The 23,102-nt window shown below is 46.0% G+C and overlaps 1 protein-coding gene across 4 annotated transcripts in view; it reads left to right on the top strand.

Moving 5' to 3' along the window:
• The window catches only part of OTOF (otoferlin), a 90,814-nt gene that overhangs the window by 6,230 nt on the left and 61,482 nt on the right, over positions 1-23,102 (top strand). For all 4 annotated transcript variants that reach the window (XM_006910298.1, XM_006910299.1, XM_006910297.1 and 1 more), the window contains exons 2-3: positions 9,479-9,537; positions 22,008-22,096. In XM_006910298.1, coding sequence (XP_006910360.1) covers positions 9,479-9,537; positions 22,008-22,096 — 148 coding nt within the window. The remainder of the gene's footprint in view (positions 1-9,478; positions 9,538-22,007; positions 22,097-23,102) is intronic.

Below are 23,102 nucleotides of genomic sequence, written 5' to 3'. Positions count from 1 at the left end.
AGAGCGCATGTGGAGGGAGGTGGGAGCAGGCCGCCAGCCCCGGTGCCCTTCAAAGTCAGCCACCCTGGAGCCAGCAGATGAAGCTGGGAAAGTTCACGACGCCCAGGGACATTTTACTGAGCAGAGGATGGGCTGACATTGAAACTGGCCCTTGAGAGAGGATAGCATTTTGGCAGGGACAAAACCCCCAAGAGACCCCATTCCAGGCAGAGGGGCTAATAGTTCAAGTGCGGAGGCGTACAGAAAGGTCGAGGGTTTGGGGAGTGCCTGCTGGGGTTGGGGTGGGAGTGGGACAGAAGGGAGGCTGGGGCCCAAACGCAGACGGTCTTCAGTGTCACACTGTGGAGTTTGAGCTTTGCTTCGTGGGTGGACGGGAGTCTCCGAAGCTCCCAGCCGGAGAATGGGATGGGAAGATCTGGTTTTGGAAACAACACTCTGGAGGTCAGGACTGGAGACCAGGAGACCAGGCGGAAGCCGGGGCCGTGTTGCAGGCAGAGCGCTGAGCTTAGGGGTGGGGGTGGGAGTGGGGAGGGGGCTGTGAGCTTGGAGAGAAGGGGTGACATGGGTTCTGAGAGGGATAGCAGCTCCGAGGTTGGGAGTAAGAGGGCAGGATGAGGGTGTCTCTGGATTTCGTATTTGGGTACCTGGGTGGACAGCGAGGCCACCGGTAGATCTGGGGAGCATGCAAGGAAGAGCAGGTTTAAGTGGAGCACAGGGAAGATGGTCTTGCCTGTGGGTCATTCCAGTGAAAACCCTAGGATCAGAAATCTGGCTCTGTACGGTGAGTGCCCAGGAAAATGGTCGGAGCCCAATAATTGAGAGTCTCGGTGGTAAGCGAAGGTCTAGGAGAAGATGAGACATGCCCGCGTTCAAGTTCTTACAAGACCGCTTTGGGGTCAAATGAGAAAGGTGATATACACGAAAGGATCTACAAACTGTAAAGTGCTGTGTCAATGTAAGGATTACGCTAATTATCGCCGACTCCTCATGCTTCGGCATTTTAGAGAGACAGGAATAGTGTAGATTGTGACCCCGGGGACCCTACGTATCCGGGGATTTGCAGGGACTGGGAGCGGGGGGCCTTCGCGGATCCTCCTCTGGACTCCTGCCAGTTGCTAAGACCCCGAATTCTGCCAGACGTGGCGATGATGAGTGAAAACACCTAGAGCCCTCATCATCCAGGGAGGACTCTTCTGGGGCAGCCACCTTGGCTGGCTTCTCAGGGTCAGGGCAATGCCTGGCCCAGAGCAGACCTGAAATAGAAGTGCCAGGAAGGAGCACGGCCTGCAGGTGTGGCAGGAGCAGCTGCGCTGTCAGTAACGGGGCTTCTCTGCAGCCCCCGATCCAGACAACATCAGGCAGCGATCTGCTTCTCACACTGACAGTTCCAGAAAGGTTTTTTGAGGCAGAATATATCACGTGATCATTTTTACCTTCGGCCCTTTGTCTGCTTCCTGCCTGGACTGATCCGCCCCCACACAGTCTTTGTTTCTATTCTATTTTATTTTTTTCAAAGCAGAAGGACTCATTAACTTAGTCAGGGGTCAGTTTTCACTCACCAGCTTTTTTTTTAAGCCAAAGTTTAAGATACAATCAGGACTGCAGTTTTAACAATGTTTTTACCCCATTTAGGATTCAAAAAGAGTCTTTCTCTCATCATGCCTCATTATATCCCCAGTGTCTGGCACAGAGCAGTTACCCTGCCCAGCTTGTGGATTACTGGGACCACAGGCTCCTCCATCAGTCACAGTAATGGGAGAACAAACCTAGGACCCAGGAGTTGCTGAGTGTGTAGCTAGTACTGCCTTAGGCTCAAAAGGAAATACTACTCTCTCTCTCTCTCTCTCTCTCTCTCTCTCTCTCTCTCTCTCTCTCTCTCTCTCTGTCTCTCTCTCTCTGCCTTAGTGCCTGGGTCTGAAAAATGGGAACCAGAGCTCTCAGTTCATTACAGAGTTTGAATGAGCATCTGGAAGTAAGTACAGGTTTGAGCTGAGCCAGAGAGGTGAGGTTTGTAATCCCTACCCTGTCCCTCTCAGATGAACCCCTGACCCAAGCCTGAGTCTCTGCTGTGTGTACCTGCATATGACAGGGTGTGGGAGGGGAAATAAATAAGTGGAGGTAGAATGGAATTTGAATAAGATTATTAGGAAATAAAGAGTTAGAGGTAGATGGGGCCTCCATCTAGCTGAGAAATGGGGGAAGGGTTGCAAATGCTGGTGATTTTCAGAGGACGTACTGTTTAAGGAACTTCAGAAATAGCTGCTTTCCTAGACAACTCTTTTTTAATTAAATTTCTCCATTCTACTATGTCATCGACTGTCATTATAAAACTGAGTATGTGTTCCTCATGTCAGGGGAGACTGTTATGACAAGAGACAATTACGAACAACTAGGCAAGAAAATCATTAGGGATAGAGAAGATCTGACAAAACCATCAACCACCTTGACCTAATTGGCATTTCTAGAACACTAGACCCCAAAGCTGAAAAACACGTATTCTTCTCAAATGCACATGGAACACTCATCAAGATAGACCATATGCTGAAGTCATTATACAAATCTCAATACATTTTAAGAGACTAACATCTTACAAACTATGTTCTCTGACCACACTGAAACTCAACTAGAAATTAATAAAAATAAGCAATTTTAAAAAGCTCCAAATATTTGGAAATTAAACAATACCCTTCTAAATAACCTGCGGTCAAAGAAGAAAACAAAGGGAAATTATAAAATATTTCTCACTGAATGATAATGAAAACAAAACATAACGTTTATAGTTTTAAACACAGCAGAAAAGAAAAAAGTCTGAAATTAATTATCTAGATTTCTGCCTTAAGAAGCTACTAAAAGAAGAGCAAATGAAACCCAAGTCTTGAAAACATTATGCTAAGTGAAATAAGCCAGACACGCAAGGCCATATATTGTATGATTCCATATGAAATGCCCAGAACAGACAGATCCACGGAGACACAAAGATGAATGAGTTGCCAGGGGCTAGAAGGAAAGAACAAGGAATGGCTGCTAACAACATCTATGGGGGGTGGGGGGAGGTCCTTTCGGGGTGATAAAAATATTCTGGAATTAGCTAGTGGTGAATTAAGGGTGAATTTTATGGTTTGTGAATTATATTTTAATAAATAAAAATAATAATGACCTAAAAACTTAAACCCAAGGAGAATAAAACAAAAGAAATAGAAAACAGAGAAAACTAATAAAGCCAAAAATGGGTTCTTTGAAAAAAATTAATAAAATAGGTAAACTGTAACAGACTGCTAAGGAAAAAAAAAAAGCAAGAAACTACAAACTATCAATATCAGGAATGAAAGAAGGGATATCATTACATTAAAAGGAAAATAAGAGAATATTATGAATAGCTTTATCTCAATAAATTTCTACAACTAAGATGAAAAGGACAAATCCTTTAAAAGACAACTTTCCAAAACTGACAGAAGAAGAAATGGAAAATCTGAAGAGCCCAATACTTACTAAAGAAATCAAATGTGGAATAACAGTGTTGATCATGATGACGATGGATGGTGATGATAACCTGCTTTCCCATAAAGAAGACTTCAAATCTAAATAATCTCACTGGTGAATTCTAAAAAACATCTAAGGAAGAAAGAATAGTAATCTCGCACAAACTTTCAGGAAAAAAAAGAACATTTCATAATTTATTTTATCTTCCTAAACCCTGATAAAGACCTTATACAAAAAAAAATTAGAGCCCGATATCCCTCATGAACAAGCATATAAACATCCTGAACAAAATATTAGTCAATCAAGTACAGTACATGAAAGGGAAAACACACCATAACAAGTGAGCTTTATCTCGGAATGCAAGGTTAGTTTAAAATTGAAAAATCAAGGTATTTTACCATATTAATATGAGAAAAACCACCGATAGATACAGAAAAAGCATTTGACAAAATCCAATACCCACTCATGATAAGAACTCACAACAAACTAAGAATAAAGGAGAACTTTCTCAATCTGATAAAGAACAACTACAAACAACATCCAACTAGTATCATACTTAATCCTGAAATATGGAACATTAAGATCATGAGCAAGATCATCAGCGAGGTTCCCACTCTCATCCCTTCTGCTCAACACCGTACTGGAGTTCTAGCCAGTGCGATAAGGCAAGGGGGAAAAAATTCATATGGATTGAAAAGAAAAAATTAAAACTTACCTTTTTCTACATACACCAAAAAAAACCCTAATTGGTTATGTAGAAAGTTCTAGGAAATTGACACAAAAGCTCCCACAATTATTGCGTGAATTTAACAAGGTTTTAGGATATAAGCTTAATATACAAAAAAACACCTATTTCTATAGAAATAAAACCCATTGGAAAAAAGCGATTACTTTTACAATATCATAAAACCATAAAAGATTTAGAAATAAATTTGACTAAAGACATGAAAGACTGCCCTAAAAGAAAAAAATGCTGAGAAAAATCGAAGAAACCCAAAGATATAGAAAATATATTATGTTGATTTATTGGAAGTCTCATAATTGCTAAAATGCCAGTTCTCCACAAATCGGTCTATGGACTGAACACAATTCCAATAAAAGACACAACAGACTGTTTTGTAGAAATTAAAAATTGTTTTAAAATTTATATGGAGGACATGCAAAGGATCTAGAATAGTCAAAGCAACTTTGAAAACGAAGAAAGTTAGAAGAGTCACACTATTTGATTGGATTGGAAATGACGCCTTGATTGTGTAGTGACGACAGAGACAAATACATTTATCAAAACTCATTGAGATGTGCCCTTAATCTTGGTGTATATAAATTTTACCTAGTTTAAAAAAAAAAAGAGCTAATCACTTCTAAAATTCTTAAAACTTCTTATATAAGATGGGGAAGAAAATTGTTTCTTTTTATATACTACTAAAAATGTGCTGCAAAATGTGATTCATTAATAGAGGAGACCATTTTTATGTTTGAGACGTAACTATCTATAGGACTCGTTAGTAGAATAACAGCCATTTCTTATTGGGTGATGAACGATGCACCAGATATATAAACGCTAGCATTTCCTCCATTTTATGGGTGAGGAAATTAAGGCAAAATTAAGGCAAAATTAAGGCAAAAAGAAGTTAACTTCTTCGAAGGCTCATGGCCAGCAAGTAGTAGAGCTGGGGTTTGAACTCAGGTGGTCTGGCCCATGGATCTTACCACTACCTGATGGTCCGTCCCTTGTGCTTGTAGGGGACTTGATGTTTCACTCAAACTTTCATAGAAATAGTCTCTTGCTGATCCTCACTGTGGTTCCAGGATGCAGGCTGATCCAGGATAGTTGCCCCTGCTTACAGATGACTCTGAAACCCTGAGGGATCGAATAGCCAGCTCCAGGCCTCCCAGCCCTGAGCTGCAGCACCAGGCTCCAAACCTGTCTAGGCCTGGCTCTTTTTCTGCACACAGGGATACCTGGCCCTGGTGGGAGTAGCTGGCTTTCCAGAACGAACAGGCTGATCTGAACTAGGTAGAATGAAAACGCAGCAGGGCCACCACCCCTGAGCTGCTGTGGAAGAACGGAAGACAAGCAGATTTGGGGATGTCACGGCATTGCATCTAGGAATGGGGTGCTGGCCTGAGCCACCCTTCATACAGTCTATCCCAGGCAGTGTAGGTGGGGAAGTTTCGATGATTTTAAATAACAAAAGGGAATAATAGTGACAGGTCTGAATCACAAGCAGAGTGTTTTACTCTATTTCTAGCTCATGCCAGGAAAAGAGTAATGGGACTGATATAAGCCACAGGGCTAGGTTCTGGTCGAAACCTTGATGTCCCTGAGCTTGTCTTCAGAACCTTCTCCTTCCCTTTTAGATGTCCCCCACCCCATGCTCCATCAGGACACCAGGACCACTCCCAAGGTCTTCCTTCTGCGGGCTACTCCCCGAGGGGAGACCGTTTTCATTTTTCCTTTCACCATCAGAACTCCCCTGTCCTGTGTCCCGCTCCACTGCCCTGATGTCCTTTCTCCCTCCCTCCTCCCCAATCTCTCAGCAAAGCTAGACCCTCCAATCTTCCAGTGTAAATGCCGATGCCTCTTCAACGGTTTCCTTGATCTGCTAAGTCGAGGACCTTTCTCCTTTTCCTGAGTTCTCACTTTATTTACACTTTCTGCTCGCCAAGGACCAAATTTTGCCTCATAAATGTCTAACCTATCCGCCTTCTTCAGGCTGCATCCTGATTTGAATGGTCTTTGTACAGCCCCCACCCCCTCCAGAGCCCAATGGCCGTGTTGAGCGGACGACCCTCTTGCAGGTGGGAATGAATGGGTGCTCACCGGCTAATAGCCCTGTCCTTACATGCCTGCCTTTGCTCAAGGTCCAGCTCTAGCGAGGTAAACTGCATGAAAGACAGAGCCATTTGATGGAGACGAGATGTTTTGTACCCTTAAGTCACGTCCCATGAAAGGCTAGCATTCCATCCTGCATAGGAAACAAGAGCTGCCTTCGCCTTCATTTCAGAGGGTGGCTGCAGTCCAGATATTTTAAAATGGCAAATGACATACAAGTTACTTCTATTAAGCTTTGGACTCCTGAGCCCCTCCACTCGGGCATATCCGATGTCATGGCATTTATCACAGTTGCACGCCCAGAGTCGGCTACCCAAAGTCATTTATTGACTCGAAGAGGAGTTTATTTCAAACCGAACGGCTCATGAGCACCTACGAAGAAGGATGCTGTTCAATTTCCCCATCTAATCTCCTCACTCTAACCACAAAAGCCTCTCCATCGCAGAGAAGGGCTATTTTCTTTCTCTCAAGACTTGTTCTCATTCTTCTCTGTGGCAAGAAAGGTGATTGGATATTGGGATTTTAAATGGTTTTGTCTGAAAGTCATTTAAAATGGAGCTGAAATTTCAACAGGACTGGTGTCGAGTGGAGACGAACTTGAAAAGAGAGATGGGGTTAGCGATCCCCGCTGATCACTTGGAGGGGACAGCAGAGGTCCCCCACATCGGTCCTAATGAATAGAAAAGGATCACTGGCATGATCCCTGCCACTATTTGTACAAACCCTCCTAAACAGCATCTTTTCAGAAATGCTTAAGGATATGCTGTTTTCTTACTAAATTTCCCTTTCCACTGTTTCTGTACCATTTGATTTGTTTCAGCAACCCCTCTCCCTTTTTTTTTCAAATATCTAGAGGTAAAATTAAACTCATCCGATTTGACAATATTCATCACATTTAAATCCCCAGGGCCTAAGGCAATGAGGTTTTACCGTATTTCGATGTGGAAGTTCTACAATGACTAATTTCACTGCATTTCATGTCCTCTGTAACAAGGCTGTAGGAAATAAGCTGGCTGGGCGGCTTTCAGCCTCTGTGGCTTCATGCATATGGGAACCCTGACACCATCTATGACAGTCCCCTGCCCCTATCCACTGAATTGCTTAATTTTCCCTCCAGGAGACCCTTGAGCACAGCCATATTCGAGGCTCATTATGATCTTTTAGGATGAAAAGGCCTTTGATTATTCAGAGGGCAGGTCCCTGGGGAAGCCCCAATCCGCAGACATTCTCACCTGATTCTCAATTTATATTGTGTGTTGCCTGCGGGAAAAATGAAAAGAAGCTCGGGCACCAACTCTCGCATTTCCCTCTACTCTCCTACTGTCTTGCGCTTTATTGCTGAGGTTTTTCTTTTTGGTGTTTTGTTTTGTTTTGTCCCCAGCTAGTGCTAAAGAATCTTCTTTCCCCATCTGTCTACTTACATCTATTTTCTGTGTATATAGCTTCTGCTTTATAGTTTTTTCCTTCATTATCTCAGATGCAGTCACTCCCCACATGCCTACCACACACACACACACACACACACACACACACACACACACACACACCCTTCTTCAGACCATCCACCTGCCTCTGACATCTACCCACTGTCCTCTTAGTCAAGGTGTAGCTAGCCTGTACTGAGCTAGGACTCGTTATTGAGTCATAGAAACCAGGCAGGCCCTAGAAGTCTCTGTACCAACCCTCCTACGAGACAGGTGGGGCAACCGAGGCCAGAGGAGAGAAGCTGATTCCTCCATCCCCAGCCCCATCACAGCAGAGGGTCAGAGGGGGCTCACCTCCCCTGGCCTAGTGCAGGTCATGCCTGGTCCCCTGGGTTTTCTGTGGGGAAGAGAGCACTGCATGTCTTGCAAGTCCTCTCCTGGGTCCCCAGCCTTCTCATCAGTGACAACCCAAACTAACTCAAATGTATACAGTAAAAAGTCAAAATATGTTGCTTTCGATAACTTCTCACTCCCCTGCCCTTCATCATAGAAATTACAAGCCCTGCTCACGTACTCTTTCTCTTTCCTCCCCGACTCCGTCCCCCCAAAACAACATGTATCCTCTTCTCTCTGTACCACTTCTCTGCCTCGTGTAAAATTGTGTTGTGGGGTACGCACTGTGTGGTGTCGAGCTGGCCACCTGTTCCGGTTCCCTGCTCTCTCCCACTAGATCGTCAACTGCCTGAGAGCAGCGATCCTGCGTACCTTCTCTGTCCCTCTATGCAGGGACGAACATGGCCTGTTACCTCGTGAACGCCACCGATTATTTCTCAAAGTGACCTGAACTGGCCTGCGTCTCCCGCACATTGCCCACCCTCTCCCCAAACCTGCCCTTACCCTCACCTGATTATGGTTCTTCACGTAACCATACTGGGCCCGTTCTGACTGGGTGGGCTAGAAGAGAGAGCAGCTCTACTCCCGCCCTGACAGGTGATGTGTGGATGTAGGGTAATGGTAGGGTCTGGGGAAATGTGTGTCCCTATCACCCTCCCTATTAGCTGTGCCAGTGGGGAAGGAGGGACATTGTATGGGAGAAACCACGGAGGCTTTCCCGTCTGTTAGGGTTCACAGAAAAACCAATGAGAGAGTGGAGGAAGCTGAAGGTCCTTGGCTTTCGGGGGAAGAAGGTCTGGGTGTGCCTGGTTGTCCCGGGGCTCGGCTTGGGCAGGAGCTCCTGGGCAGGAGCTCCTGGGCTTGGCCACGGACACGCTCATGGAAGGGAGCTGTCACTTAGCGGTGCGCCCACTGCCCTCAGGTCCAGGTTTCTGCTCAGGGCAGCCGCAGGCCAGGGAAAACCAGCAGAGCTGAGGGGACCACAAAAGGCAGCCAAGAAAGCCACTGGGAAGGCAGCATGGCAGACAAAAGAGGCCGAGGCGCCACTCCCACATCTCTCTCTCGCCACCCTGGTGCCTTCTCGTACTTCAGTATCCCCATCTGTAAAATGGAGCTAATGGCCTTCGATCTGCCTGCCTCACGGGGCTGCTGAGTGGGTCGGATAAGACACTGTGGGAACTTGCCTCGTCCTAGTGAGTGCTGCACAAGGCACGGGGTCCCGGGGTGACAGCAGGTGCCGTGTGAACCCAAATGCTATAAATGACAACTATCAGATCAAGAGGTGTGACCCCAAGCTCATTGTCCAGGGAGACCAGACTCTAAAATTTCCTCTTTCTCCACCCAGGGCAATCCTTCTACTCCCGGGTCCTGGAGAACTGTGAAGATGTGGCTGACTTTGATGAGGTAGGTAGGATGCCCTTCCAGACAGCTCAAGCCCTGAGCCCAGAGGGGAACAAGCACTTCCCTGCCTTCTGGGGGCACACTGGCCCCAAATCCTGGGAAGCTGGCTTGCTCAGGGCTCCTCATCTCTGGTTTGCTTCCTGGGAGGGAGCCTTCCTCTCCCCATCCACCCAGACTCCTGTCAGGGGCCTCTGCATAGGTGAACAACTGACCCAGTGGCAGTCCAGGCCTGCTGCTCAGGGCCTTTTGTTGTCTCCGGAGAAAGGGCCCCAGCTGAGGGCCCAGCAGGCCTTGGGGAGGGGTTCTCTCCCTGTGTTTCCCTGGGCAGGAGGAGGGCTCAGTCTAAGCCCACCTGGCTTCCGGCAAAGCCAGTCTCACAGGGACCTCACCTCTTTCTCTCCAAAAGCTAGTGAGGTACCTCCTACTATGTCACCCCAGAAGGCTCCCCACCATCCCCCACTCACTTTTAAATCTCAGGCTCAGAGGGCTGAGTTTTGTCTCAGTGTATGACACATTATCTCATGAATCCCTAAAAGGCCCACTCTTGTTTTTATGTATATTTGTATTTATGTATGTGTGTATTGTCTTTTATTCCCATAGTCTTTCCCTCCTACAACCATTCTAATGTGTTTAACGTGTATCATTTGGTCCTGTGTGTTCTTGTAAAATTTTTATTGTCTTGTGAGCATATAATTTATGTTTATATCATTTTGTTATACTGACCATGATTTGTAAGTTCCATCCCTCTTGCTATGCTAACCTGTTGCTTCTACCTGCTGCATGATGCTCCGTGGAACAATCTAACACATATTGGGGTGACCAACTATCCTGGTTTGCCTAAGACTGAGGGGCCTCCTGAGACACAGACTTCCTAGGCTCAAAGTGGAAAAGTCCTGGTCAAATCGGGATGGGATGGTCACCGTATACATCGGACCTACTCACACCCCCAGTGAGGAACCCCCAGCTTGCCCCCCGCTCCCCACCACCAGAAACGCGGTGACTCTTCTTATGCCTGCCCCCTTCAGATCTGCGTGATAGATACACTTAATCTGACCAGGCACTGCCATGCCATGGTCTACACTCCCACCACCAGTGCATGCGGATTCCTGTTTCCCACATCCTGGTGTTACCCAGCTTTCTGAAGTTCACCAGTCTAACTGGTACCTCGTTTCGGTTTTAATGATACCTTTAAAGTTTCCTGCTTGTAAATTGCCTGTTCATATTCTCTATCCCTTTTTTTTCCTATCAGTATAGCTATCTTTCTCTTATTGATTTACAAGAGCTCTTTGTACGGTTTAGATAATAACCCCTTGTTGGTTTAGATATTGAAAATATCCTTTCACAATTGCCATCTAGCTATTAACTCTGTCCCTGGTGCCCCTCATTGACTGGAAATCCTTAATCCTGGTGTGTTTTCAAGTTTTGCTGAAGAAGTCTTTACACTCCTCTAGGTTAAATATATTTCCTACATTTTCTGATTTTATGATTGTATATTTTATGATTGTATATTTTACCTTGTATGTGGTTTTAGGTGGGGGTCCAGTTTTATTTTTTTTTCCATACGAAGAGTCATTTTTCCTAACATTAGCTTGCTAAGCAATCATCTTGCCTCCATTTATTTTATGTTAAGGTCTATGTCTGAGCCTTCTATTCTATCCCTATTTGTCTATTCTTGAACTTTATCACACTGCATTAATTAATATGGCTTTTTTGTATGTCTCAATATCTTTACTCTTCTTTAAAGTTGACCTATTTGTGGAACTTTATCATTCCAGATAAATTTTAAAGTAAGTTTACCAAATTCTTCTAAAAATCAGCTGGAATTTTGATTAAATTTCACTGAACTTAAAAATTAACCTAGGAAGATGTCAATTTTTATAATATTAAATCGTCTATTCGAATTACCTACCATCCTTTATTAGGATTTTAAACTTTTCTACATAGAAGTCTTACGCATTTTTAATTATTTTCTAGATGCTTTATAGTTTGGTTGTAATCATGAATGGTACCTTTAATGGCATTTTTTAGTTTATTACTGCTGGCATAGAGAAATGCTTTCCTTCCTTTATAAGTTTCTCTTTTATCTGGCAATTTGTGAACTTTCTTATTCGTTTTAATAGGTTGTCTATTGACTCTGTTTTTCTTGTGTATATGATAATATTATCGACAAAAAGAAGTGTTTTGTCTCTTCCTTTCCATTCTGACCTTTTTACTTCTTTATCTTTCCACAGAGTATTGGCCATGATCTCTAGTTTTATATTAAATAGTAATGGTGATGGTAGATACCCTTTCTGTGTTCTTCATATTAAAGGAATTTAGGTTTTCAAATTTATTAGCACATATTTCATACAATATTTTGAAAATGTTTTAAAATCTTTTTGTGCCTATAGTTATTTCCCCCTTTTTATTCCATATTTCATTTTTAAATCATCTCTCTGTTTTTCTTCGTCAGTCTTGCTAAAGATCTGTTTATCTTATTAAACTTTATGAAGAATCAGCTTTGGATTCATTCATCTTTCCTGTTGTTATTTTCATTTCATTGATTTTTGCCCTTTCCTTAATTATTTCCCTTCTATTTTCTTTTGCTCTGTGACGCTTTTCCCAACTTTTTGAATAGTAAATCTGTTATTTTTAATTTTTCTCGTTTCTTAATAAATGTATTTTAAGCTATAATTTTTGCTCTGTGTGTAATTTTTCCTGTATCCTATAAAATTTTATATGTAGTGTTTTCATTATTATTCAGTTTTAAATATTTCTAACATTCCTTTATGATTTTCTCTTAAACCCAAGAGTTATATAATATGTTATTTATTTTCCAAATATATATGACATTATAGCTCCTTATTTTATTCATTTCTATTTTTATTGCATTACAATCAATCAAAGAACATAGTAATAAGATATTGATCCTATGGAATTTATTGAGACTTCTATTATGGCCTGATTCACAGTCACAAATGTTTCCTCTGTTTAAAAGGAATATGTTCAGTGTAGGTTTCTATATATAGTACAATATATACTCAAGCTTATATTATTTTCTATAAGCTTACTAGTTATATTATTCAATCTTCTGCTTCTTTTTCTCTGCTTGATCTATCAGTTTCAAAAAAATGGCTGTAATAAAACCTACTACTACAATTTTGAAACTGTATTATTAGTTGCCTATATGCTCATGATGACTATACCTTCTTGTCTATTTTCCTTTTACCAGTAATTAATATCTTTTTTGTCTCTTATGATGTTTATTTCATTAGTTTCTATTTTGTCAGATATTAAGATTGCTATCTCAGCTTATTTTGATTCATTTGCCTGATATATCTTTTTCACCCTTTTATTTTCTTGGTATTTTTTCCATCTTTTTATTTTTAATATTTCTGTGTTTTTAAATTTAAGTGTATCTTCTTAGGGCATGCATTATTAGGTTTTATTTCCTTACCTTATATGTGAGTCTTTGTGTTTTAATTAAGTAGTTTCACCATTTACATGTATTATCATTGCTACCACCATCTTAATTATATTTATAAGGCTTGTTTCCTCCACCACCTTAACTTATACTTTCCACTTTCCATTTATTGTACTTTTGGTTTGCTTGCTTTTTTCTCATTTCTAGCTCTCCATTGGATGGATTAGGTTTTCTTCTGTTAGTTGAAAAGTGATACATTCTATTTTTGTTTTCAAGGTAGTTACCCTTAGCATGTTTATGTATCTCTATTAATAGCTTAAACAAAACAATAATTATAATTTCCCTTAACATGACAAGTACTTTAATATTCTCTCATACCTTTTCGATTTCCCTACCTCAGCCCACACCCTCAGGCTGATATTATCTAGATTAGAATTTTAATTCAAGGTTCTTATGGATGTGTGTTCTTTCTTTTTTTATTTGTTCTAGCTTTCTTTTTTTCTTTTTTTCTTTTTTTTTTTTAAGATAACAATAGTCTTTACCAAGATATTTGACCGCCTTTACTTCTTATATCTCTCAAAGCATCTCTTGGAATTGTTTTTCTTCCCATTTGAGTACTTCCTCCAAAAGCGTTTTTAATTTGTGCTTTTGTGTAACAAGCTTTGTAAATCTAAGAGTATTTTTCTTATTTCTTCTCATTTGAATAAGAGTTGCACTAAATATAAAACTCCTTCGCAACTTCAAAAACATCATTCATGTTGCTTTTGAGAAGCTTGATGGCCGTCTGGTTCTCGTAACTCTGTGGATGACCTTTTCTTTCCCTCTGGGGGGAAAAAAAGTGTATTTCTTTTATCTTTGACATTCTTAAATTATTATAATGCATATAATTGTGGGTTTCCTTATCTCTCCTGGTTTGCACTATTTTGTCTCCTTCGCAACTTCAAAAACATCATTCATGTTGCTTTTGAGAAGCTTGATGGCCGTCTGGTTCTCGTAACTCTGTGGATGACCTTTTCTTTCCCTCTGGGGGGAAAAAAAGTGTATTTCTTTTATCTTTGATATTCTTAAATTAGTATAATGCATATAATTGTGGGTTTCTTTATCTCTCCTGGTTTGCACTATTTTGCGAGCCCTTTCAAATCAAAAGCCTTTCATCTTTCATTTGTTATAGAAAATTCTTTATTTTTTAAAAATATTCCTTCCATTCGATTTTTATATTGGTCTCTCCTCTGCAATTCCAATTATCAGATGTCAGTACTTCTACTTCTAGCTGCCATTTCTTAGCTCATTTATTTGCTTATTTATTTATTTATTTATTTATTTACTGTCTATAAATCTTTTCCTGATGTCTTCCGAGGGACTTCCTCAAATTGATCTTCCTAACTTACTAATTTGTTTTTTTTTTGTTGCTAATATATTTCTTTATGGTCCATTTGTTCTCATGATCCTGCCCCAGTTGGGACATACTGTTTAGTGTGTTGTCTTTCTTTTATAGGAAGGCCCTCTCCAAGTGTCTCTTTACATTACCCTGTTCAAGTCCCCCTGTTATGAGCTATTCTGTCTGGTAACAAGTATCGGGGAAGCATGGAAGGCTGGCTGTGTCAGTCCCTAGGAGTCATATGGTGGGCATGAGTACCAGGGAGGGCCTTATTCACCAGAGAAACAGAGTCAGGGTCTCATCTCTGAGCCTTTAAGGAGAAACATGGTTGACAGAAGGCAGTCCTGAATTTATAAGAAACTAGCTTGGGGGATTCACTGAGAGCAAGGATGAGCAGATGGTCTATCAACACCTATTTCCATCAATCCTCATCCCACCAGGGCTGTCGTCACCATTTTCCTTAGTTAAAGAACAGGCAACAATTGCCCCAAGTAAGACCAGGCGGAGGAAAGAGCAGAACATAAAAGGACTTCCTCCGATCAGCTCTCCACTGCAGCTTCCACTCACCCCGGCCCAACTGGGCGGCCTCCATCTTCCACACTCATGTATCAGCCCAAACAGCCTTTGGTCTCCCTGGGTTTCTCATGTCTGTTTGTCTATTTGTTTGTTACTTCCTGGAATCCATATTTCCCTCTTGCTTCTGTAGCTTCTCCAGGGTTGACTTTGGAATGAGAATCAAGAGTCTAAAGCACCATCTTGGCACAAAGAAGAAGCTCTGCTGTGACCCCCCCCAGAATAGCTTACTTCTTCTTCCCTAGATTTTGCCTCTTATATCTGGCTCTGTTTGGGCTGAGAAGGGCTCCATGGCAGACTATTTCCTTAGAGGCTGGCATTTAGCTGAGCAGCCATCAGCCTGGGAGGCCACCCAGAACTTCTGTCTCCTCTCACCCCGGGCCCATCCCAATTGGTGCAGTTGTGGTCCATAGGCCCAGAGCTGCAGACACAGAGGAGCAAGGCTTTGACCTCACCTGGGCCAGGGAGCAACCAGTGGTCATCACATCCCCTAGGCTGTGCCCTCTCCAAGGAAACTTCTTTTCTGGACGTGTCTCTTTCCTGGCTGTGTGAATTTCTACCTCAGTTTCTGAGCCTTACTTTCCACTTTTGTCAAATGGAGCCGGTGATGGGTATAAAGTCTCATTGTAAAATGATGAACAACATGAGAGATTATCGTGACAGTGAACTATTGCTAGATACCAAGCCAGCTATCTTGGCTTCAGTCTTACCTCAATACAGAATTTGCCCATTCCCTTCCTCTGCTAATTTCCTCAGTCAGGGCCCTGAGAGGCAGGGGCTGGTTGGATGAAGATGCAGACAGCCTGGCCCAGTCTCTCACAGTCCTGCCTCCCTGGGCTTCTGCCCCAAGTTGGCCAGGCAAAAACATCTGACTCCCTCCTCCTCACCGAGACTCCTAGGGGACATGGCCAGGCCTCCAGCAACCTGATGCCCATTCCAAAAGCACCTCCACTCCTTTCCATTAACTGCACCCTGGGACACCTGAGCCATAGGTATACATGACATTCAAAGTTAATCACCGTGTCCTTCCTCTTCCCAACACCACCCAGCCCAGGGCAGGTGGAATCAGTTCCCGCCGCCCCCAAGCACGGGACCACATTCTGAGCACCTGATGTGTGCCAGGCCTTGGGCTAGAGATATCCCAGAGGGAGAAACAGGCCCAACAGCACAGGAGGATCTGAGCAGGCGCTTGGGTATGGGGGAGCCCCAGGTCAGTGCGGAGAGATGGAGGAGGCGAGAAGCCAGGGAGTTATAAGCAAAAGCACACGGCCGTGTCAGACAGCAGCCCTGAGAGAGGGAGAAGGGGTTCTCACCTGGGGAAAATTCTACTCGCCCATGAGCGGACAGGAAGTTTCTGGTTGTCACAATGGAGAACTCATTGGCACTTAGTGGAACGGGGGCAATGCTGCTAAATGACTGGTGGTGCTCAGGCCCTCCCACACTAGAGGGATCTGTGGGCCCTAACCCCCCACCGCACCCCGGCAGCCCCACTGGAAGATCATGACAGCAGATGCTAGCAGCAACGCTGTGCTGCTTCCAGAGCAAGTCCCCTTCCATCCGATCTCCACAGTAGCCTACAGGGCATGAAACCTGGGCTCGGAACACGTATCCTTCCCAAGGTGACAGAGCTGTAAGTAGCAAAGCCAGGTTTCTAAGTCCACGCTTAGATTGGATTCTAAGCGCCCTCCGGGTGCAGCAGTAGGAAGCTGCTCCTGGGCCTGACCCTCGCCGCCCCTGAAGGACCTTGCTGGGGTCTCTCCACGCCCCCTGCGTAGGTCTTGCCAAAGAAAGCCTGGAATTACACCGATGCTTACACCTGTCTCCACAGAATCTGGGAGCAGACAAGTCCCAAACTTCCCTCGCTGGCCCTTGAAGAAACCTGCCTGTCAATTGGTCTAGAGCAAGCTTGAAAAAGTAACCTCAGCTGCCCTTGCAAAACCTTCAAAGGCCTCTTGTCTTCCCAGAAAGTCTCTTTTCTCAGCCTTACTGTATCCAGGGCCTTTGGAAACCAGCTCAGTGAGGTACAAAACACACTAGCCTGGGGGTCATGAGAACTGGGCTAGAGTCTTCTGTGACCTTGGGCTGGCCACTCAGTCTCTCTGGGCCTCAGATTCCCTTTCTATAAAAATGGGGATATACCCCTCGCTCTGCCTGCCTTGCAGGACTGTTTCACAGCTAGGAAAAAATGAAATAAAAGACAAGAAAACAAATGTCTCTCCCTCCTCTGCTCAGACAAGGATGAGAGGGGCTGCTGCAGGCTGGGCTGAGGAACCTGAGTCGGGAGGAGGAGGCAATGGAAGAAAGACAATGCTCTGGACAGTAGGTGGAAACAGAGCCTGGACGAGGTGTCCCCTTTCCCAGAGGCTGGAACCTGAGATCCTGCATTTAACCCACAGATCCAGAGAAGAGCAAGAGAGCGGGTGAGAGAGAGAGAGAGAAAGAGAGAGAGAGGCAGGCTTGGTGCCAGGCCAGAAGCCAGCAAAGACCACTGCCCTGGGGGAAGTGAAATGGCCACACCAGACCCACCTCAAGCCAACTTGGTTTGGCTCTCGGCCAGGCCCCAAGTGGCCCAGACCCCACAGGAGAGGCCAGAATAATAATAGTACCTATGGGACTAGGAAGAAGACCAAGTGCTATTCGCCAAGCACTTAGCGTGTGGTAGGATGGGCTGAGAGTTTTACACAGCACTATAACTTACGGCAACTCACTGGGCTGGTATCGTCTCAGGTGGAAAGTAGGCATATGCCAGAATTTGAACCCAAGCCCATCTGACTCCACAGCCTATGGCCACTTGGCAAAGAGGACAAGGCTTAGTCTTGCACTCAGGGGGCTCAGTCTAGTGGGGAGATGGACCCAGAACGAAGATGGACAATGGGCTTTTTGAGCCCAAAGAAGGAAGTCACCAGCCTAGTGATTGGGGGGTCAAGGAGACCTGATCTCATCAGCTCACTTTGCTATTACCTGGGCTGTGAGCTCCGTGGATCCAGGAATGTACCTGTCTGGCTCATCTTTGGCTTGGCACCCAGCACAGGGTTCCAGAATATTGCCAAGTGAAAGAATGAACAAAAGAATGAACCCAATTTGAGTTTTGGGTCTTTCCATTGTACCCTAAAGCTTTGCAACACACCCTAAGATGTCTCCCCCTACCCCACGCCCCAAAAATCTAGAGGACTGTCCCTTTAAGGATATTGGGTTGCTGATTTAGATTGGTTCCAGACCCAGTCTGCAAAGGCCAGGATAATCCAGGTCATTCTCCACCCCGCATCAGGGAAACCTCCAGGAGTCCTAGATCGCTGGGATTGATAGGACGAAGGACTCTTCCACCCTGGCCAGCGCCAGCCAGGTTACGGCCAAGCCTAGAGCTGACGAACTGGGTCACAGCTCCACACTCCCAGGGGCCCCGAGACCCCTTAGACAAAGGAGAGGGGAAAACAGGAAACAGCCAAGGAAAATTCAAACCAAACCGAAGCCCATGCCTATGCTTCTAAGGAGGCCAAATGGGAGTGGCAAAGAGCACCCTTGGGTTCAGAGTCCCATCTTTAAGTCACTTCCCTTGAGCTGGGAGGGTGGTTACAGGTTGCAAAGCCCCACCTGTTCCAACCTGCAGTGGGAGAGGGCGGAGAAGTGGGGGGTGGGAGGGAGCTGCTCTTTGATTTCATGGGGAAGGACTTTCCCCTGAGCAGTGGTCGTCAAACTCGGCCCCACGGGGAATCACCTGGGAGCTCTTCCCATGCCTGGACTTGGCGCAGAGACGCTGGTTTAATCAGTCCACGCTAATCAAATGCCGGTTAGGCCTTGGGATTTTCTAAAGCTTCCGGAAATGATTCTAATGTGCAGACAGGCCTGAGAACCTCTAAGAGAAAGAGAGACAGAGAGTTAGATAGAGACAGAGAGAGAGAAAAACAGAGAGAGAGACAAAGACAGAGAAATACAGAGAGAGAGACTCATTCATGTGAGGTTAAAATGGACGCGGCGAGAAGGTAGCAGAGAAGCAAACAGGAGAGAAGGAAAATGGAGAAACGAAGGACAAATGCGGTGTGGGCGGCGAATGGGGAGCCAGAAAAGTGAGGAACACTCCGGACGAACACTCCGGAGAGGAACGCGGCTTATGGGACTCGAATGTCAGCTGTACCTGAAAAAAGCACTTTCAAAAAAGAAGAGGCTTGCGAGGCTCACGTGGGCCTTGCCTTTCTCCGGGAAGGGCTCAGCCCTGCTCCAGCGTTTACTTCCTCCTGTTCCCCCTCCTGAGGCTCCTTCCTGCAGAAATTCCCAAAAGGCCTCGCTCAGCCGCATACCCAGGTCTGCCTCCTCTGGAGCTGCATCTCCAGGCAGGGCTCCCCGAGGCACCCGTCCCCAACCCTCCCGGACTCCCCTCCTCTCTACTCAGCAGACCGGCCCACGACCACCAGCTTTTTACTCCTGCGGGTGCTTTTGACCCAACACACTGCACCCCGATCACTAGGCAAGTCAGTGCTTGGTGACGGGCGAACAGAAGTCCCAAGCAGTTTCCTTCTCTGGGTCCCTTTCCTTCGAAATGACTTCAGCTGTTCCTGTGCGGACCGAGTTAACGTCGCTGTTCAACGCACCCTTTCAGTCCCATTCCACAGTCTTTTCCTTTGTCTCTTAATCTTTCTCTCCTTCTAAAGCCAAAATCCCACCCACAGACCTTCAGGCGAATCAGACACCCCTGCCCCCTTTATTCCAAGAAAACCGAAATCTTGGTGGCTCCCCTAGGCCTCTCCCGCTCAGCACTATGGCGAATGCGTCGCGTTTTCGTGAGCTGGTTTATTTCCCCACAGCCCAGTAAAGCAACTTCATTAAGAAAACTGCATACTCACAGCGGGAGCAGAAGCTGCTTAATGAGGCCTGCAGGCTGCTCCTGCTCTCTGCTTCTGTGTCCAAGGCCCTGCTCAGAGCCCTCTCCCGCCCCACCCTGGGCCCGCGCCCTTCCCTGCTTCTTCCACCCTCTCCTGCCTGCTCCAGCTGAAATATCAGCGGTGTCAGGGGCCTCTCTGAGACTTGGCCAGTCCTGAAGAGAGGGGACATTAAGCCCATTTTCCTGAGACAGGCCCTGCCCACACTAGGAGGGAGCTTGCAGGCTGGCCTCGTGCCCCCAAGCTCCCAGTCCCCATTCTGGGAGAAGGGAGCATAGCTTTGATATGGCACAGTTGCAGGGTTGGCTCTTAGGAGCCTCCCCAGGGCCTACTCAACCACTAAGGACCAGGTTCTCTGAATCACGTTACTTCTCTGAGCCTGCGTTTCTCCGCCTGTAAAACAGAACACGTTATCTGTCTCTTGGGTTGTAGTAAGGACTAAATGAATTAATGCATCTAAAGCATTCAGACCCCTGCCTGATGAAAAGTTCTCTATAAATGGCAACTGTTGTTACTATTACTATGATGATTATTTACTTCTAGCCTATTGAGCAGTCTGAATTTGGCGAGGTATAAAAATGAAACAAAATGTGAAAGTCACTGCCTTCTACCTGCTGTCAAAATCCCCCTTAATGCCAGCCTTCGGTGGCAGTCTGAGCAGACCTCAGGGCTTTCTGATCATTTTCAGTTACTCGAAGTTGATTTCAGAAGCTTGACTAGTCTACCTGTCATCCGCTGCGTACCTGGTCTTCTCCCTTTCCTCAGGCTTGTGGCTCAAGATGCAGGGTGGGGTAGGGATGCCGGCCCAGACCCTCCACATCTCCTCCCACTCCAGCCGGGAGTCGGGGTGCATGGTCTGATTCTTGGTCTCTGCCATGGACGTGACCCTTCCTCGTGGTGTGACCACTTCTCCGATGAGCTCCAGCTAGCTCTAGAAGCCATCAACATGGCAGGACTACAAACTCTGGCTGTCTCGTAGGACACCGTGTGGGTGGGCTCTGTGGGAGACCTGAGTGGCCTGCCACACAGTACTGAGTCCCCACCTAGGAGACCTGGCTCCACCCCACCGCAGCTCCTGCCACCAGCGGGGTAACATCACAGCCTCATCCAAGCTGAGGACCTCTCTCAGCCTGGGGTGGAGCACCAGAGACTCCCTTTCACAGCATCCACTTGGTTCACAGAATGTAAACCACGTATTTGCACCCAACCGTGGCACACCAGGCTCCTTCACGGCTGCCGCCCTGGCCCTGCGGTGCTCTGTGGGTCTCCCGAGAGGCTCAGGGGACAGACCAGTCAGTCCACTGCCTGGACAGATGTCACTGGGAACCTGCATGCCAGGTTCCCCTTCCTGCAGGCACCAAAACACACCGCGTAGGAGGCTACTCTTTCTACCTTTCCCTTCCTGTCTTCTTTCACATCCTAGGGAGGAGGAGGGCTGGGCGATGGCTGGGGTGGCAGGCCTTTAAGGAAGCCCTGAGGGAGGTGCCTGGCCCTGCTTATTGAGAGCTCTCTTTAGGGGATGGGTCCTTAGTACCTTTTGGCCTCTGTTTTGGGCCTTTACTGCCACTTCTAGGGCATCAGGAAAAATTCCACCCAACTTCCTATTCATCATTGTTACTGATTAAGTAATGAAGCCAGCATAGAAGTGGTGAGAGTTAATCTAGAAACAGTGAGTTAGAGACAGGCTGTCCCTCCTCTGAGGTCCTGACCCTAATACAGGTAAACAGTTAAAATCTGTCCCCAAGGTTCACATTGCTAGTGTGAGAGGTGGTTTGACCTGAAAGCACACACTTCCTGCTCCAGGCAGAGCTTGGACAGGTCAGAGTGATTCTGATTCAGAATAACATGGCAAAAACCAAGCTGGCAGCACACGGCCCTTGCTGTTGCCTGGGATCAGCCCGGGGTTGGACCACCCACTCTCGAGTCCAGCCCAGCAGTTGGGAGGCAGTGGAAGGGGCGCTGGGCTGAGAGTCCGGAGTCCTGGTCAGCATTAGGTTCTCATACTTGCCATATGACCTTGGGCAGGTCACCAAAACCCTCCCAGCGCCATCTTTGAAAGAAGAATGAGCAACAACACCCATGCCACCAGGCGGTAGTCAGAATTAAATGAGACTCCAGGTGTGAACTTTGTCACTGTGCAGCAGTGGGCTGACATCAGGGGCCACCTTACCAGGGATCCCCTCCCAGTCCCCACACCTCTCCCTGTCATTCCCACCCAAGACCACAGCTGTCCCTCTCTCCCCAGACCTTCCGGTGGCCAGTGGCCAGCAGCATCGACAACAATGAGATACTTGAGATTCAGATCTTCAACTACAGCAAAGTCTTCAGCAACAAGTAAGCATGGGGTGGGGGAGGAGAGGCGGGGCGGAGGGGCTGGGGGCCGGCCTTGCTCCTCGAGCTGCCCTCTCCTTTGGGTTTAAAAGGAGACCCGCACCCATAACTTGCCCTGGGGTTGATCTTCAAAGGCTCACCTCCCTGCTTCCTCATGTTGTCCTGGAAGTCCCCCAGCCCTCTCAAGCATTGTCGGCCAAGCATACCTCACCCTCCTCCTTCTGTCCCCAGTCCCATCACAGCTTCCTGTCCCCTTCTTTAAGTCTTCCCTTTACACCAGGCTGGACAACAGTTACCCATTAGAGAAGCTAACGCAATGGCTGATAATATCCTCCATAGACCATCTGTCGCCTTGAGGGCAAACTTGTCACACCTGTGGCTGACAAGCGCTCTGGGGAAGTTTGGTATGATGATTTTGGGAGTCAGGCAAGCTTGATCTCTCAGATCCCAGCCCAGCCATCTACTGTGTGACCCTGGACAAGTTACATAACCTCTTCGAATTCAATATACTTACCTGGAAAAAGGGTAAGTGCTTACCTCAAGGGTAAGCTGTGAGAATTAAGTGAGACAGACGTCTGTTCATTAATTCATTCCCCATATGTTTACTAAGTGCCTACTGGGCGTCAGGCACAGAACCAGGCGCTGAGGACAGTGAGGCATCTACCCTCACAGAGCTTACACTCTGCGATGAAGTGCAGCTCCCATGTGAGCACCGTCACCGCTAGAGGTTCAAGAAAAGTAGTTCCCAGCCTTCTCTGTGGGTGACAAGCAGAATTCAGAATGATTTGAACGGCCTGGAATGGTGACTAAAAATAATAAATGTCATTTCTACCTTGGGTTCAAAAACCAGTTGCTCTCATACAAGCTGGAGGGCATCGCGCCTGAACAGCAACACGTCCGAAAAGGCGTGGGGGTCTTATTCGCTAAGAGCTCGGTACAACGCAACAGGGGAGACTACAAACAAGAGAAACGTTGACTTAATGCTAGGTTGTATTCACAGAAGCAGAAC

The sequence above is a fragment of the Pteropus alecto genome, unplaced genomic scaffold (genome assembly GCF_000325575.1).
Source record: "Pteropus alecto unplaced genomic scaffold, ASM32557v1 scaffold61, whole genome shotgun sequence".
In the NCBI taxonomy this organism is placed as follows: Eukaryota; Metazoa; Chordata; class Mammalia; order Chiroptera; family Pteropodidae; genus Pteropus; species Pteropus alecto.
Note: the sequence above shows the minus strand (reverse complement) of the source record. Positions and strands in the feature narration are given on the sequence as shown.